The 16,913-nt window shown below is 40.4% G+C and overlaps 1 protein-coding gene across 6 annotated transcripts in view; it reads right to left on the bottom strand.

Annotated features, from left to right (window-relative positions):
- The window catches only part of TENM4 (teneurin transmembrane protein 4), a 1,026,741-nt gene that overhangs the window by 159,678 nt on the left and 850,150 nt on the right, over positions 1–16,913 (bottom strand). For all 6 annotated transcript variants that reach the window (XM_075266230.1, XM_075266232.1, XM_075266233.1 and 3 more), the window contains one exon: positions 15,445–15,680. In XM_075266230.1, the coding sequence (XP_075122331.1) occupies positions 15,445–15,680 (236 nt within the window). The remainder of the gene's footprint in view (positions 1–15,444; positions 15,681–16,913) is intronic.

Genomic DNA, 16,913 nt, shown 5'->3' with positions numbered 1-16,913 from the left:
TTGTACATAGGAGCAGTATTATAGTAGTTATATTCTTGTACATAGGAGGTAGTATTATAGTAGTTATATTCTTGTACATAGGAGGTAGTATTATAGTAGTTATGTTCTTGTACATAGGGGCAGTATTATAGTAGTTATATTCTTGTACATAGGGGCAGTATTATAGTAGTTATATTCTTGTACATAGGAGCAGTATTATAGTAGTTATATTCTTGTACATAGGGGCAGTATTATAGTAGTTATATTCTTGTACATAGGGGCAGTATTATAGTAGTTATATTCTTGTACATAGGAGTAGTATTATAGTAGTTATATTCTTGTGCATAGGAGCAGTATTATAGTAGTTATATTCTTGTACATAGGAGCAGTATTATAGTAGTTATATTCTTGTACATAGGAGTAGTATTATAGTAGTTATATTCTTGTACATAGGAGTAGTATTATAGTAGTTATATTCTTGTACATAGGAGCAGTATTATAGTAGTTATATTCTTGTACATAGGAGTAGTATTATAGTAGTTATATTCTTGTACATAGGAGCAGTATTATAGTAGTTATATTCTTGTACATAGGAGGCAGTATTATAGTAGTTATATTCTTGTACATAGGAGTAGTATTATAGTAGTTATATTCTTGTACATAGGAGCAGTATTATAGTAGTTATATTCTTGTACATAGGAGGCAGTATTATAGTAGTTATATTCTTGTACATATGAGTAGTATTATAGTAGTTATATTCTTGTACATAGGAGTAGTATTATAGTAGTTATATTCTTGTACATAGGAGCAGTATTATAGTAGTTATATTCTTGTACATAGGGGCAGTATTATAGTAGTTATATTCTTGTACATAGGAGCAGTATTATAGTAGTTATATTCTTGTACATAGGAGTAGTATTATAGTAGTTATATTCTTGTACATAGGAGTAGTATTATAGTAGTTATATTCTTGCACATAGGAGCAGTATTATAGTAGTTATATTCTTGTACATAGGAGCAGTATTATAGTAGTTATATTCTTGTACATAGGAGTAGTATTATAGTAGTTATATTCTTGTACATAGGAGCAGTATTATAGTAGTTATATTCTTGTACATAGGAGCAGTATTATAGTAGTTATATTCTTGTACATAGGAGTAGTATTATAGTAGTTATATTCTTGTACATAGGAGTAGTATTATAGTAGTTATATTCTTGTACATAGGGGGCAGTATTATAGTAGTTATATTCTTGTACATAGGGGGCAGTATTATAGTAGTTATATTCTTGTACATAGGAGCAGTATTATAGAAGTTATATTCTTGTTTCTTTTCCTAAGCAGGAAATACTTCAGCACAATTAATTATGTCAGTTTTCTTTCACCTGTAGTTATGTGAGATCCAGTAAACCTGTCTTATGTCTGTATCTGAATCGTGAAATATACAAATGCAATCAGAATCGTGGTGCGGCATAATTCATAAATACCTCTGATCCTTACCAGACAGTAATTTGTAATGCAATCTCATTTACTGTTAGGCCGCTGAATAGTAACCGTTTTGCATTAAGCAGATAAATACATCAGACTGAATGATATGCCCTATGACTAACCATCAGTCTTGCAAATGAACAACATGCGCTCCCAAGAACAAACACCGGGGTAAGCGTAATTGAACGTCAAGGATCAAGCAACGGCAGAGGCAGACAGCGTGAGCGCCACACTGCGAGGGCAGTTAATTACAATATGGATATCAATGAACAACATTTCCTCAAAGGATGAGAAATTATATGTATCGAGTGATTCACCAGAACGGAAAATCTGAAATGATGCAGGTGCAAGATGTGGCCCAGACACTGAGCACTCCCTGGCAGGCAGAGATCTCATTTGTGTTTTGGATCTTATACAAACTATAGGAACAGAAACCAAAATCCTGCTAAAATGTAAATTCATTCACCTTATTACATAGGTTTATTATGTCTATATCAGAAGTTATATTGTACATTGGAGACAGTATTATAGTAGTTATATTCTTGTACTGTACATGGGGGCAGTATTAATTTAGTTATATTCTTGTACATAGGGGAAGTATTATAGTAGTTATATTCTTGTACATAGGAGCAGTATTATAGTAGTTATATTCTTGTACATAGGAGCAGTATTATAGTAGTTATATTCCTGTACATAGGAGTAGTATTATAGTAGTTATATTCTTGTACATAGGAGCAGTATTATAGTAGTTATATTCCTGTACATAGGGGGCAGTATTATAGTAGTTATATTCTTGTACATAGGAGTAGTATTATAGTAGTTATATTCTTGTACATAGGGGGCAGTATTATAGTAGTTATATTCTTGTACATAGGAGCAGTATTATAGTAGTTACATTCTTGTACATAGGAGCAGTATCATAGTACTTATATTCCTGTACATAGGGGGCATTATTATAGTAGTTATATTCTTGTACATAGGAGTAGTATTATAGTAGTTATATTCTTGTACATAGGAGCAGTATTATAGTAGTTATATTCTTGTACATAGGAGTAGTAGTATAGAAGTTATATTCTTGTACATAGGGGCCAGTATTATAGTAGTTATATTCTTGTACATAGGAGACAGTATTATAGTAGTTATATTCTTGTACATAGGAGCAGTATTATAGTAGTTATATTCTTTTTCATAGGAGTAGTATTATATTAGTTATATTCTTGTACACAGCAGCAGTATTATAGTAGTTATATTCTTGTACATAGGAGGCAGTATTATAGTAGTTATATTCTTGTACATAGGAGTAGTATTATAGTAGTTATATTCTTGTACATAGGAGGTAGTATTATAGTAGTTATATTCTTGTACATAGGAGCAGTATTATAGTAGTTATATTCTTGTACATAGGAGCAGTATTATAGTAGGTATATTCCTGTACATAGGGGGCAGTATTATAGTAGTTATATTCTTGTACATAGGAGTAGTATTATAGTAGTTATATTCTTGTACATAGGGGGCAGTATTATAGTAGTTATATTCTTGTACATAGGAGCAGTATTATAGTAGTTACATTCTTGTACATAGGAGCAGTATCATAGTACTTATATTCCTGTACATAGGGGGCATTATTATAGTAGTTATATTCTTGTACATAGGAGTAGTATTATAGTAGTTATATTCTTGTACATAGGAGCAGTATTATAGTAGTTATATTCTTGTACATAGGAATAGTATTATAGAAGTTATATTCTTGTACATAGGGGGCAGTATTATAGTAGTTATATTCTTGTACATAGGAGCAGTATTATAGTAGTTATATTCCTGTACATAGGGGGCAGTATTATAGTAGTTATATTCTTGTACATAGGAGTAGTATTATAGTAGTTATATTCTTGTACATAGGGGGCAGTATTATAGTAGTTATATTCTTGTACATAGGAGCAGTATTATAGTAGTTATATTCTTGTACATAGGAGTAGTATTATAGAAGTTATATTCTTGTACATAGGGGGCAGTATTATAGTAGTTATATTCTTGTACATAGGAGACAGTATTATAGTAGTTATATTCTTTTACATAGGAGTAGTATTATAGAAGTTATATTCTTGTACATAGGGTGCAGTATTATAGTAGTTATATTCTTGTACATAGGAGCAGTATTATAGTAGTTATATTCTTGTACATAGGAGCAGTATTATAGTAGTTATATTCTTGTACATAGGATCAGTATTATAGTAGTTATATTCTTGTACATAGGAGGCAGTATTATAGTACTTATATTCCTGTACATAGGGGGCATTATTATAGTAGTTATATTCTTGTACATAGGAGTAGTATTATAGAAGTTATATTCTTGTACATAGGGGGCAGTATTATAGTAGTTATATTCTTGTACATAGGAGACAGTATTATAGTAGTTATATTCTTGTATATAGGAGTAGTATTATAGTAGTTATATTCTTGTACATAGGAGTAGTATTATAGAAGTTATATTCTTGTACATAGGGGGCAGTATTATAGTAGTTATATTCTTGTACATAGGAGTAGTATTATAGTAGTTATATTCTTGTATATAGGAGCAGTATTATAGTAGTTATATTCTTGTACATAGGAGTAGTATTATAGTAGTTATATTCTAGTACATAGGCGGTAGTATTATAGTAGTTATATTCTTGTACATAGGAGTAGTATTATAGAAGTTATATTCTTGTACATAGGGGGCAGTATTATAGTAGTTATATTCTTGTACATAGGAGACAGTATTATAGTAGTTATATTCTTGTATATAGGAGTAGTATTATAGTAGTTATATTCTTGTACATAGGAGTAGTATTATAGAAGTTATATTCTTGTACATAGGAGGTAGTATTATAGTAGTTATATTCTTGTACATAGGAGTAGTATTATAGTAGTTATATTCTTGTACATAGGGGTAGTATTATAGTAGTTATATTCTTGTACATAGGAGCAGTATTATAGTAGTTATATTCTTGTACATAGGAGTAGTATTATAGTAGTTATATTTTTGTACATAGGGGCAGTATTATGGTAGTTATATTCTTGTACATAGGAGTAGTATTATAGTAGTTATATTTTTGTATTACTGTAATATAATTATATATAAATATTCAGCACAACCTATCTTAGTAATGCTATACTACATATCGCAGGACACATTAGTTCCTGGGATTGAGTCAGATAGACATTCTTGCCTCCTATGAGGTGTAGCATATCTTGGTTCTGCATAATAGTGTACAGACATGTACACAAGGAGCTGACAGGTTTCCCTAAGAAGATGAATCCGCTGATCCGTCTCCGGTTACTGAGAGGGTGATAATACAGTCAGAAAAGGTCATTAGAGCAGGCAGCATGAATGACAGAGACAGATGGAGTCGGCCTTGGATCACTGACAGTCTGTGTGGGGTTCCCACTATCACTCAGCCAGGCAATGACTTACTTTGTCAAGTCATCTGAATGTTTAACTTTTTTTTAATCACAGCTCAGTAACCACAGGGAAGAGGGGGGGGGGGGGATCGGAGATGAGATCAGGAGCTGGCCATGAGTCCAAGGCGTAGAATCAGAGGTGCAATGGTAGTCATCATATTCGGGCTCTGATGTCTGAGGGGCCGAAGACACTTCTGCTACATATAAAGACACCAGTATTATAGTCGATACAAGTTACACATAAAATCCAGAGGGATTACAAGGACACCAGATTATTGGGGCAGCTTCAATCTATGAAAGTCTATCTAGATGACAATGTATTAAATCACTGCTTAGGTCCCACAACTATCTAATATAATAAGATTTTAATCAACGTTGGTCTTATGTGTATGCCTGGATTAGTCTTGCTCATACAGCTGATGGTTCGTCACAATGTTTCAGTTTAGGTTAATCCTTTGAAAGCCTCACATTAAACATGTTTCATCTGTAGGGCCAGATATACTTCAAAGACATTATTTACATATAATAAACTATACTGACCATAGTTTGGCTAAAGATTCAGTTTTGTCCCTCATCCCTGAATATTAATACACTTGCCAAAGAAAAGTGATTTTTTGGGACCTGTCTAGCTTCCAATACCTTTAATAGGCGCTGCTCTATCGATTCCGGCTCAGTTGGAATTTTTCCTCTAGCCCCCACCATTCCTGAGTAATCACTCCTGGTAGTTTCTGTACCTACATTGATAGGTGGGCGGTTCCTGACTATCTTCTCCGACCTAGGACCGCCCACCTAACAAGAGAGTGTAATTAGGATATTAGTTGCTGAAATTACAAGTATGGATTACTCAGGAATGGTGGGGGCTAGAGAAAAAATTCCAACTGTGCCTAAATCAGTGGAGCGGTGTCTATTAAAGATTAAAACGAGTTGGAGTTGTTCGAGGTGGTGAAAGGATTCCTTTAAATGATGATCTATCTGATCTGTAGCAGTCTGATATTGGATTGGTGTAATACCTTCTTGCGTCATGCCTCTTTAATAAATACCTGGCACAGCACCACAGATTGTATAGTGGTTGTGTTTGGTATTGCAGTTTAGATTGAGCTGCAAACATGCCAAATGAGGAATGAATATGGCTTCACTGGTCTATGAAGCAAAAGCATTGCTTGCCTAAGCAGCTGAATTGTTGGGGTCCTGGGTAGGCTTGAGCCAATCTTGAGATTTCAGGATCGATTTTAAAATCCGATTTCCGATCCTTTTCAAGCCGATCCCGATCGTGAAATTTGCTCGATCGCCGATCGGGATCCGATCTTTCCCGATCAGGATCGCTCAACTCTAGTCAATGCTTCTCTATGGGAAAAGTCACTTTTAGGTCCCGCGAGATTTGGCACGTGTATGCCTTGTGAACGAGCCCTTAGGGTTGAGCCGATCTTTCGATTTCAAAATCCGATCATTTTCCAGCCGATCCCGATCATGAAATTTGCTCGATCGCCGATCAGGATCCGATCTTTCCCGATACCGATGGCTCAACCCTAGTCAATGCTTCTCTATGGGAAAAGTCACTTTTAGGGTTGAGCCGATCTTGAGATTTCAAAATCCGATCATTTTCCAGCCGATCCCGATCGTGAAATTTGCTCGATCGCCGATCGGGATCCGATCTTTCCCGATCTCTCAACCCTAGTCCTGGGTGTTGGACTTAAAGAAAAAAACCCTTTAATCACTTGCAGACATCTTGCACACAAATGCCCACATGGTATTAACTACAAGACCTCCATATTGGCCCCTCGATCCTAACAGCCGACTGCACAATTTGGATGTCATGGGGCAGTTCTGCTTTATTGCCTCCTCTGTCCTCGTCTCCCCATCAGATCCGCATCCACATCACTCGTCAAACCAGCAGGCTCTTAGTATGTACAGCCCCGACATGCCAGAGCCTTAAACCAGCAGATGAAAGACACGAAAACCCATAAGACAGCAAAATCAAAAACAAGAGCTGATGGAGGCTAACAATGACAAAAGATCAGCCAAGACAGTAATTTACAAGGTCAAGAAAATGGGCGACCCCTGGGACCTAGTGATAGAGTAAAGGGGTCTGGTATAGAAGGGGGAGATGATCTTGATAGATGGACTGGAGAGAAATCAGACAATAAATGATGAGCCGGGGAACGAGGCCCCCTCCAACCCAGTCATCGAAAATTGAGACGAGTCAGCAGAAATCTACAAAAAAAAACACACGAGCGGCCTGATGTTACCTTTTGGTTTTTCCCAAGCCTAAGAGGTGAGGTTAATAAATAACCAGACGAATCAATTATGGAGTGTGAAATTAAGGAACTGATTGAAAGAGGCTGCGGAGAGCAACATCTGCTATCGATTGTTTGCTGAACGGGGGGCCGGAGGGCGAATGAGCACATTTTAAAAAAATTTAAGAGACGCGACTTACAGGCGATAGACATCCAGTCCTGTGCAAACGTTTGGAAGGGTTAATAGTTTATTTTTGTCAATTAACCAAATTTAGGAAATGAAGGAAAGACCAACGAACATTCCATCAATATTCGGTGCGACCTTTGCCCTTTGCATTCCATCAGTTCTTCTCGGTACTTGCAGACAGTTTTTGGCCGAACCGGGCATGGAAGTTGTTCCCGCCGCCATCTTGGAGCACTAACTTCTGTGGATTTAGGCTTCTTCCAATCCGTCTGTCTCTTCAAGTCCTCCAAGACAGACTGGACGATGTTGAGATCAGGGTTCTGTGGAGGCCGGATCATCACTTCTCCATAGAGCAAAGAGTGCACCAAATATTGCTGACCTTTCATTCATTTTTTCCGCACCTTCCTAAAATTTTTGGACTGTCCTGTAGACACAGAGTGTACAGTCTTTGCTTTGGATGATGGAATCTCTGGTGATCCTATCTGTGGCTGAAATTCTACCATATAAATGGGTTTGTTTATCGAGGTCCGCAGGGAGCCCCTCCGATGTCATCGGGGCCCCGTCACAAATTATCTACCGTCCGACGGGAGCTGGAAATGCGACTTGTACCCTATTTATGAACATCTGCAAAGTCAATTACAAGCCGAGCCCCAAAGATTCATTTTTAATTTGTCTATACGTTTCTATCATCTCGTTGCTCCCATTTGGGGATTCCTTTTAATTAGGTAAATGAGGTAGGAGAATATTAGCGCGGGGGAACTACGGAAGCGATAACAGGCCAGGGCGCTATTTTTTATAGCTAGATGTCTGAGACAGATGATGAGTTTCCACCGCTTAGCCCTGACCTACGGGTAATGATATGTGCCCTCCAATGAGGCTTAGGATTGGACCAGTTTTGCAGACAGTCTGGTGCAGCCTCCGCCGCCGCCGCTGCTCGCAATCCGTCTGACTGGGAATCTTTGCATATAGCTAATTGAGTAGAAAGATGAACTTCATCTACCAGCAAATGGGTTAAATCTGCAAGTAATTCAACACCTGGGTCTACAACCAGTCACCGTCCTTACAGGGCAAACAATGAGATCTATGTTAAAGCACACATTTTTTTTCTATACCGGTTGTTGGCATCGCCACCTTCACAGAAGAGAAGCCTTACCGTGTTTGGGTAAGTGGGACTACCCCGAACTCTACATTGGCACCAGACCACCTGGAGGGCAATCACAACCTATGTTTTGGTATCATTAAAGGGGTTATGCAGAGATGGTGTCAACTCAAGGGTCAAGTGATTGGGACAAGAACCGGAGTCATACTGTGATGGCCGGCAGACTGGATGAAAGCCAAGCCCTATAGAACATGGGAGAGGAGGGGGGATGTAGAGAAACTTGGGCTCCAGGTATTGGTTTTGATAACATGGCTCATGAACCCATGTAGAACCAGCCTGGAACCCCCACGGTCCGGCACACTATGGCTGGGTTCACACAGGGTTTTTTGGGCCAGATTTTGACGCGGTACCCAATTTTGACTACAATGGGACCCGTTCACTTCTTTTTTTCTGCTAGTGGTTTTGTGATGCTCGCGGAAAAAAGAAGCGACCTCTTTCTTTCCACGGAATCCGCCGCAGAGTCCGTGGCAGGAACACTCCCCCCATTCATTTGGGCCTAATAATAGTCGCAGCTACATGGTTTTTTGACCGGATTCTGAAGTGACCTCTGCCTCAAAATCCTGTCCAAATAAATATATGTGAACCCAGCCAAAGAACTCCAGAGGAAGTATCTGTAGATAAACCTTTTTAACAAAAACATCACCAAAGGGAGAAAAGATAGAACTCTACAAAGAATAACTTAAAGGGGACCTCTCTCTAGACTCGTGATGGTGAACCTATGGCACGGGTGACAGAGGTGGCACTCGGGGCCCACTCTTTGTGTACCCATCCGTGAAACAGATTATACTGTGTGGGGGCCACCGTGGAGCAGATTGTACTGTGTGGGGGTCACTGTGGAGCAGATTGTACTGTGTGGGGGTCACTGTGGATCTCATTGTACTGTGTGGGGGTCATTGTGGAGCAGATTATACTGTGTGGGGGCCACCGTGGAGCAGATTGTACTGTGTGGGGGCCACCGTGGAGCAGATTGTACTGTGTGGGGGTCACTGTGGAGCAGATTGTACTGTGTGGGGCCACGTGGAGCAAATTGTACTATGTGGGGGTCACTGTGGAGCAGATTGTACTGTGTGGGGGTCACTGTGGAGCAGATTGTACTGTGTGGGGGTCACTGTGGATCTCATTGTACTGTGTGGGGGTCACTGTGCAGCAGATTGTACTGTGTGGGGGCCACCGTGGAGCAGATTGTACTGTGTGGGGGCCACCGTGGAGCAGATTGTACTGTGTGGGGGTCACTGTGAAGAAGATTGTACTGTGTGGGGCCACCGTGGAGCAAATTGTACTGTGTGGGGGTCACTGTGGAGCAGATTGTACTGTGTGGGGGTCACTGTGGATCTCATTGTACTGTGTGGGGGTCACTGTGCAGCAGATTGTACTGTGTGGGAGCCACCATAGAGCAAATTGTACTGTGCGGGGACCACTGTGGAGTAGATTGGACTGTGTGGGGGTCATTGTGGAGCACATTGTACTGTGTGGGGGTCACTGTGGATCTAATTGTACTGTGTGGGGGTCACTGTGGAGCACATTGTACTGTGTGGGGGTCACTGTGGATCTAATTGTACTGTGTGGGGGTCACTGTGGAGCACATTGTACTGTGTGGGGGTCACTGTGGATCTGATTGTACTGTGTGGGGGTCATTGTGGATCTTATTGTACTGTGTGGGGGTCACTGTGGATCTAATTATACTGTGTGGGGGTCACTGTGGAGCAGATTGTACTGTGTGGGGGTCACAGTGGAGTAGATTGTACTGTGTGGGGGTCACTGTGGAGCAGATTGTACTGTGTGGGGGTCACTGTGGAGCAGATTGTAGTGTGTGTGGGGTCACTGTGAAGCAGATTGTACTGTGTGGGGGTCACTGTGGAGCAGAAAGCTCTATAAAGCCCCATTCGTATGACCATATTTTGCAGGTCTGTAATTGTGTACAATTGTGGATCCGCACATTATTAAGATTAAATTGCCGTGTTTGCACTTTGTGATAAATTAGTGGGTTTTGGGTTGCAGGAGATCAAACTCAGCTTTTCGTTCCCATCGCTTCATCTACTATGACAAACTTTGGTCGACGAAACGGCTGCCGCGACTGCGTACGATGGTTGCACAACAGCAAAGCAAATAACCTATAGAGCGATATGCTATCCCTTTATAGAGAGTCTGGGCATTACACACACGGGGTCAATAAGAACCTGACTGCCTGCTGGAGACATAAAAGTCCTCGCACTGTATTGTGTTTCATTGTTCGCAGTTGTCAGGCGATAAATAACTGGCAATCATGTGGCGATGCGTTACCTGAGCCGCCGCAGATCACAGGCCCTGAACCATCTCGTGCTTAAAGGGTGTCTCCGGTATTGCGGGACACAGACTAAGCCCTACAAGGCTTCAGATGTGAGAGGGTCTGTGATTTAGTGCGCTAATAAAAAAGGATTAAGGACGTAGTCATGTAAATTCTAAGGATACGGTTGGGGGGGGGAGGTTTTTGTACGAATGACAGTGACAGCGATTCAGGCGAACACTAGTTTTCCCGAACAATCGACTATGAAACCTAAGACTCCCCTCGGGCTACACTTAGCTCTCTACAAGGGCTCTTAAGCCTGTCATACATCATGCTGACACTTCTCATGGCGGCCCGTGTGTTACCAACCCAAGGTACAAGATTCTCGGGGCTCTTGGACGGATTAAACGGGCAACAAGTGTGCTTCAAAAATAACATGACCTTAAAGATGTTCTACGAGGCGTCTCTGTAACCCGAGTGTCAGAGAGCGCCGACTGCTACACGCGAGCTCGAGAGTTCCATCACTTATATCGCGTATGTTTTTATGTTTTGACACAATGTATCGGGCGGTGCTAGTTCCAAAAAGAGTTTCGAGGGATATTCCGGGGCGCTACGTACATTGCTTTTTGTCCATGTGGCTTTATCTGGTATTGCAACGCAGTCTCGGTGGTGGTGGTGGTGGAGGAAAATTACAGATTTTTGGACTATTCTCATGATCATTATATTATGGAAAATCCCTTTAAGCCGAGGCCAAGGATATTGACTTTACCTGGGAAGTCTCTTTTGCAGGGAAGGATTCCACTGCGGCGAACAAAGAAAAGGTATCTTATAGGAGTTGACCAAGAATTTCCTTATTTTTGGCCTATCCTTAGGGTTGTTAATGGGGGTGAGTTGCAATACCACACACAACCTGTGGACAACTGTGGCGCTGTTTTTCAAAGAAAAAGAAACTAGGACAACCTGTTTAAAGGGATATTCACATCTTAACCCTTTATAAGAAATGCTTGATAGGTTTAGGTTCCATTTCTTTGATCCTTACCCATTGAAAGTAAAGAGGGTCCCGGCTACCTCTACTGCATTCTTTATGCACTTCAATGGAGAAGATTCCTGTATTGAAGTCTATGGAAGTTACTCAAACAGCTCAATAATGCCCCAACAGACGTTGATTTAATATCAGCACTGCAACCCCTCATTGACGTGTACAAGATATATGGTGGCTTGGGAATAAACAAATGGGTGGTCTCCAAACATCTACTGTCTTGAGTTGAAGGTCCCAATTTCTGTGGATATTCCATATAAGCTTAAAGGGGTACTCCCATCTTGGATATTCACACCATATCCACCAGATGCCCCACCTGCCTCACGAGTGGGGGTCTCTCAACCCTTGACTCAAGTCTACTGCATCTGAAGAGGTGGTGTCACATGTACGCAACTCTCTCTCTCCACATATCGAATATTCTGTGTATGTCGTAAAGGTCCACCTTAAAGGGATCCTATCATTCAGAAGGATTTTTTTGTCCCTAACACGTCGAAATAGCCTTAAGAAAGGCTATTCGTCTCCTACCTTTAGATGTCTTCTCTGCGCCGCCGTTCCGTAGAAATACCGGTTTTCGTCGGTACGCAAATGAGTTCTCTCGCAGCACTGGGGGCGTCTCCAATGCTATGGGAGAACTCTCCAGCGCCGCCTCCATCTTCTTCAGGAACGTCCTCTTACTTTGTCTTCTTCTGGCATAGGCGGTGAAACTTGTAGGCCTCGGGCAGAGCCGAGTGCGCATGCGCACAGGCCACAAGAAAATGGCTGATTACTTCCTGTGGCATGTGCAGTTGCCTCTGTCTGAGGCCCGAGGCCTACAAGTTTCACCACCTACGCCGGAAGACGACTCTGCTCTGAAAGAGGACATTCCTAAAGAAGATGGAGGCATCAATGGAAAGTTCTCTGGCAGCATTGGGGACGCCCCCAGTGCTGTTTGAGCACTAGGGCCGCCCCCAGTGCTGCGAAAGAACTCATTTGCATACCATTATTTCTACGGAACGTTGGCATGGAGAAGACATCTAAAGGTAGGAGATGAGTAGCCTTTCTTAAGGCTATTCCGACGTATTAGGGACAAAAAATTTCTTCTGAATGATAGGATCCCTTTAACGTGGTGGTGCACCTTTAAGATCTCAATATCTCCAAATAATAAACAATTTTAAAAAAAAATCCATGTTAGCCTAAATAATCATTTAGTTGGAAAACTCTACGCGGGCATCACCACGGTAAATGTCACGGAGATGTGAAGTCTACGGAGGGCAATTTATCAGCTCGCAACGCAACGTGTAAAGGCATCATATCTAGATGGGCATCTATGTAGTTAGGATATGGTTTCCATCCTCGTGGTGACAGGACGCGAGAAACAATTACACCCTGAAAGGTTATTCATAATTTTTAAATGAGTTAATTAGTAACCGCGGCCGCTTCTCCTCATTGCGCTAATTAATAATTGATTATGCAATAAATTAAACACTATTTTTCATCAAAATCTAATTAAATATCTTTTTCCCTCTTGTTGATTAGATCAGCCAGGCTCTTTGTTAAATATGTTTGTGCAGAACCGAACAGATTCATTTGAATTTTAATAATTCATGGCTCCTTTAGAAATGAGTAATTACGGGCAGTAATTACGGTAGTTAAACTTGACCGAAACGATGAGCTATCGGGACACACGACACAATCCTTTCAGTAGTTTGTTGACAGATACAATTTTAGTCCAAAAAAAAGAGCAATAAAAGAAGTAGAAAAAGTAAAAAAAAAAAAAAAAAAAAAAAGGCCACTTGACGTAACGCAGAAATATACACAGAAAAAAATTTGGAACAAATTTCAAATTTAGATAAAAAAAGAGCAAAACAAAGTGCAACTTTATGTAACACAGACGTATGTACATATACATCTAAAAATATTAAAAAAATAATTGGAGGGATAGAAAATTTAGACAAAAAAAAAGTTACAAAATAGTGGAAACATCTAAGGCTACGTTCACGCGTGTGTGTGTGGGGGGGGGAGCAGATTGGCGGATTTTGGCACCAAGAGTGACGCGGGGATCCTGCCACGGCTTCTGACAGTCGCGGCTTCCCCCCTACGGAGTTGGTTCAAATGAATGGGCCGACTACAAGGTTAGCTACTGCAAGGCGGAATGGGCAGCCCGCTAGAGATGAGTGAGTAGTTGAATATTCGTTTCGAGTAGCCCCTCAATATTTGACTACTCAAGTCGAATATCGGATCCTATTATACTCTATGGGGGAAAAAATGCTCGTTTCAGGGGTAGGCAACATTTGATCAAATTGAACTTACCAAGTCCACGAGTGAGGGTCGGCTGGATTCTCCGAGAAGTCTTCTCCGTGCAGCGTCCCCGCGGCGTCTTCCGGCTCTGAATTCACCATGCCAGGCATTAGGTCTGGGCAGAGCCGACTGCGCATGTCCGCGCTACAAGAAAATGGCCGCTTACAGTCAAAGCGGCCATTTTCTGTAGCGCGGGCATGGGCAGTCGGCTCTGCCCAGACCTAATGCCTGGCAGAGTGAATTCAGAGCCGGAAGACGATGCGGGGACACTGCGCGGAGAAGACTTCTAAAGGTAGGAGAAGAACCAGCGTTGATAGGCCGACTCTATAGCATTTGGTCAATCAACGCTCTGCATCAAATTTTTCCATTGGAATAGCGAGTAGTATTCGATCGAGTACGAATATTTCGAATACCGTAGTATTCAATCAAATACCTACTCGATCGAATACTACTCGCTCATCTCTACAGCCCGTTTCTATTTTGTTGCCGCTCACAGAAAAAAGTATCCTGGCGGTCTCCATAGACCACCATTGTGAGGGGGCGGATTATGACGTGGATTACGCGCCATAATCCGCCCCCTCTGTGCCCTAAAAAGACACTTCATGAAACATATAAATATCCATATACACCTAAAAACAAAAAGAAATTTTTTTTTGACAGATTTAAACCAAAAATGGCAATATAAGTGTAAAAAGTAAAACAAAGGGCCACTATGTAACTGTATCAACACACACAACTAAAAATACATACAAGAAATTTTATTTCGTACAAAAAAACCCCAAAAAAGTGTAAAAAGGAAAAAAAATTGGGGAAAAAATCCACTTCCTGTAACAATATAAACATGCACCTATACAGCTAAAAACATAAAATAGATACATAAGGAATTTTTTTTTGGATCTAATTTAGGCAAAATTAGCAACAAAAAAATGAAAAAACAGCAAAAAAGACTTCATGTAACACAAGGAATTTTTTTTATGATGGATACAAATATAGACAAAAAAAGCAACAAAAAAGTGGAAAAGTAAAAAAGGTAAAAAATAGTCACATCATGTAATAGTATAACCATACACATAAACACTAGAGATGAGCGAGCAGTATTCAATCAAGTAGGTATTCGATCGAATACTACGTTAATCGAAATACTCGTACTTGGTCGAATACCACGCGGTAAACGTAAAAAGAGTTTACCGCAAGTACAAGTATTTTGAATACCGTAGTATTCGATCGAATACCTACTCGATCGAATACTGCTCGCTCATCTCTAATAAACACCTAGAAATATAGACACAAAAATTAGACATAGAAATTTTTTTATACAACATCCAAGACTCCAAAAAATTGGATAAAGCGGCGCCGGTGTCTGATCTAATAATAACACTTACCGACGAAATAGGCCAGGAGGATCACCAGTGTGACAGAAATAATGATAGCACTTAAAGCAGCACATTTCCAATTGCAATATTTGTACGGCTTCTGCAGGTTAAAGGCGGGTCTGGAAAAAGTGCTTCGAGGAAGAGGCCGGGGTGGCGGGGAATACACAGTGCTGGAGGTCAGAGGATAGCCCGGTGACGTTGTACAAAACAAGGGAGATGTACCTCCTGGTTTAAACAAAAAATGCCTGGGGACAAAAAACAAAGAAACAAAAAAGCAGGAAGGTAAATGTATATATAGAAAATCAGAGTAAGGAACAGTAGTGGGGTCTACATCTACCCCTAAAGCTATTCAGTTGTAAAGAATTGCTTTGCAAAGTCAAGCGTTCACAACTAGAGATGAGCGAGTAGTACTCGATCGAGTAGGTATTCGAAATACTCGTACTCGATCGAGTACCACTCGCTATTCGAATGGAAAAGTTCGATGCAGAACCAGCATTGATTGGCTGAATGCTATACAGTCGGCCAACCAACGCTGGTTCTTCTCCTACCTTTAGAAGTATAATTTGATCGAACGTTGCCTACCCCTGAAACGAGCATTTCCCCCCCATAGACTATAATAGGGTTCGATATTCGATTCGAGTAGTCGAATATTGAGGGGCTACTTGAAACGAATATCGAACCTCAAACATTTTACTGTTCGCTCATCTCTAGACGTGATGTCGGACCCCACTACAAACCCTAAAAAATTCAGTAGAGTAACTCCCCACACGGCATGCACCACTGCAAAGTCAACCATTTCATCAGACTGTATAATGTCTACAAAACAAATGATTTCAAACATCACAGTTATTTGTCAGCGGGGTGGCCAATATTATGCTACAATACAGAACTTTTTGTATTATTACGTCTTATTAACACCCGCCCATTCCGTGGGCTTTACGTCCTATGGTGTTCTCTCTCCCCCTTCATAAAAAAGATAGGAGATGGAATAGGATGGCTATATGTTCATTGAGTGGCAGCTTCTATATTATAGCATAACCAAGTGACCAACAACCAAAGTCAATTTTTTAAAAAACTTTTTCAACACCAAATTATTTCGACCAACACCAGATCTTGGAGTAAAGTATATCAAAGTGATCACCTAGGAGTTAAGACCATGGGAATAGTCCGGTTCTATGTGAAGCCCCATTTAAAAAATTTAGTAGAGAATTTGAACTTTTTGCTTTTTTTTTTTTTTACATCCACACCTGTTTAGACATGTTTTATATATCGATGAACAGATGGTCCTTACAAGTCGACTTTACAAGAGCGGCGTTCAGCTCTACCCCAAACTGATGTTGATCGAAGACAATTCGCAGCATGAGATTCATTCACGTTGAGAATCAATAAACAGAGTCGTAAGTCAAGATTGGAAATTTCGGAGCTTTGCCGTAATAAGACAGTTGACCTGACACTTCAGAAGGCTGGATCTTCAACCC

The sequence above is a fragment of the Leptodactylus fuscus genome, chromosome 2 (assembly GCF_031893055.1).
Source record: "Leptodactylus fuscus isolate aLepFus1 chromosome 2, aLepFus1.hap2, whole genome shotgun sequence".
NCBI lineage: Eukaryota > Metazoa > Chordata > Amphibia > Anura > Leptodactylidae > Leptodactylus > Leptodactylus fuscus.
Note: the sequence above shows the minus strand (reverse complement) of the source record. Positions and strands in the feature narration are given on the sequence as shown.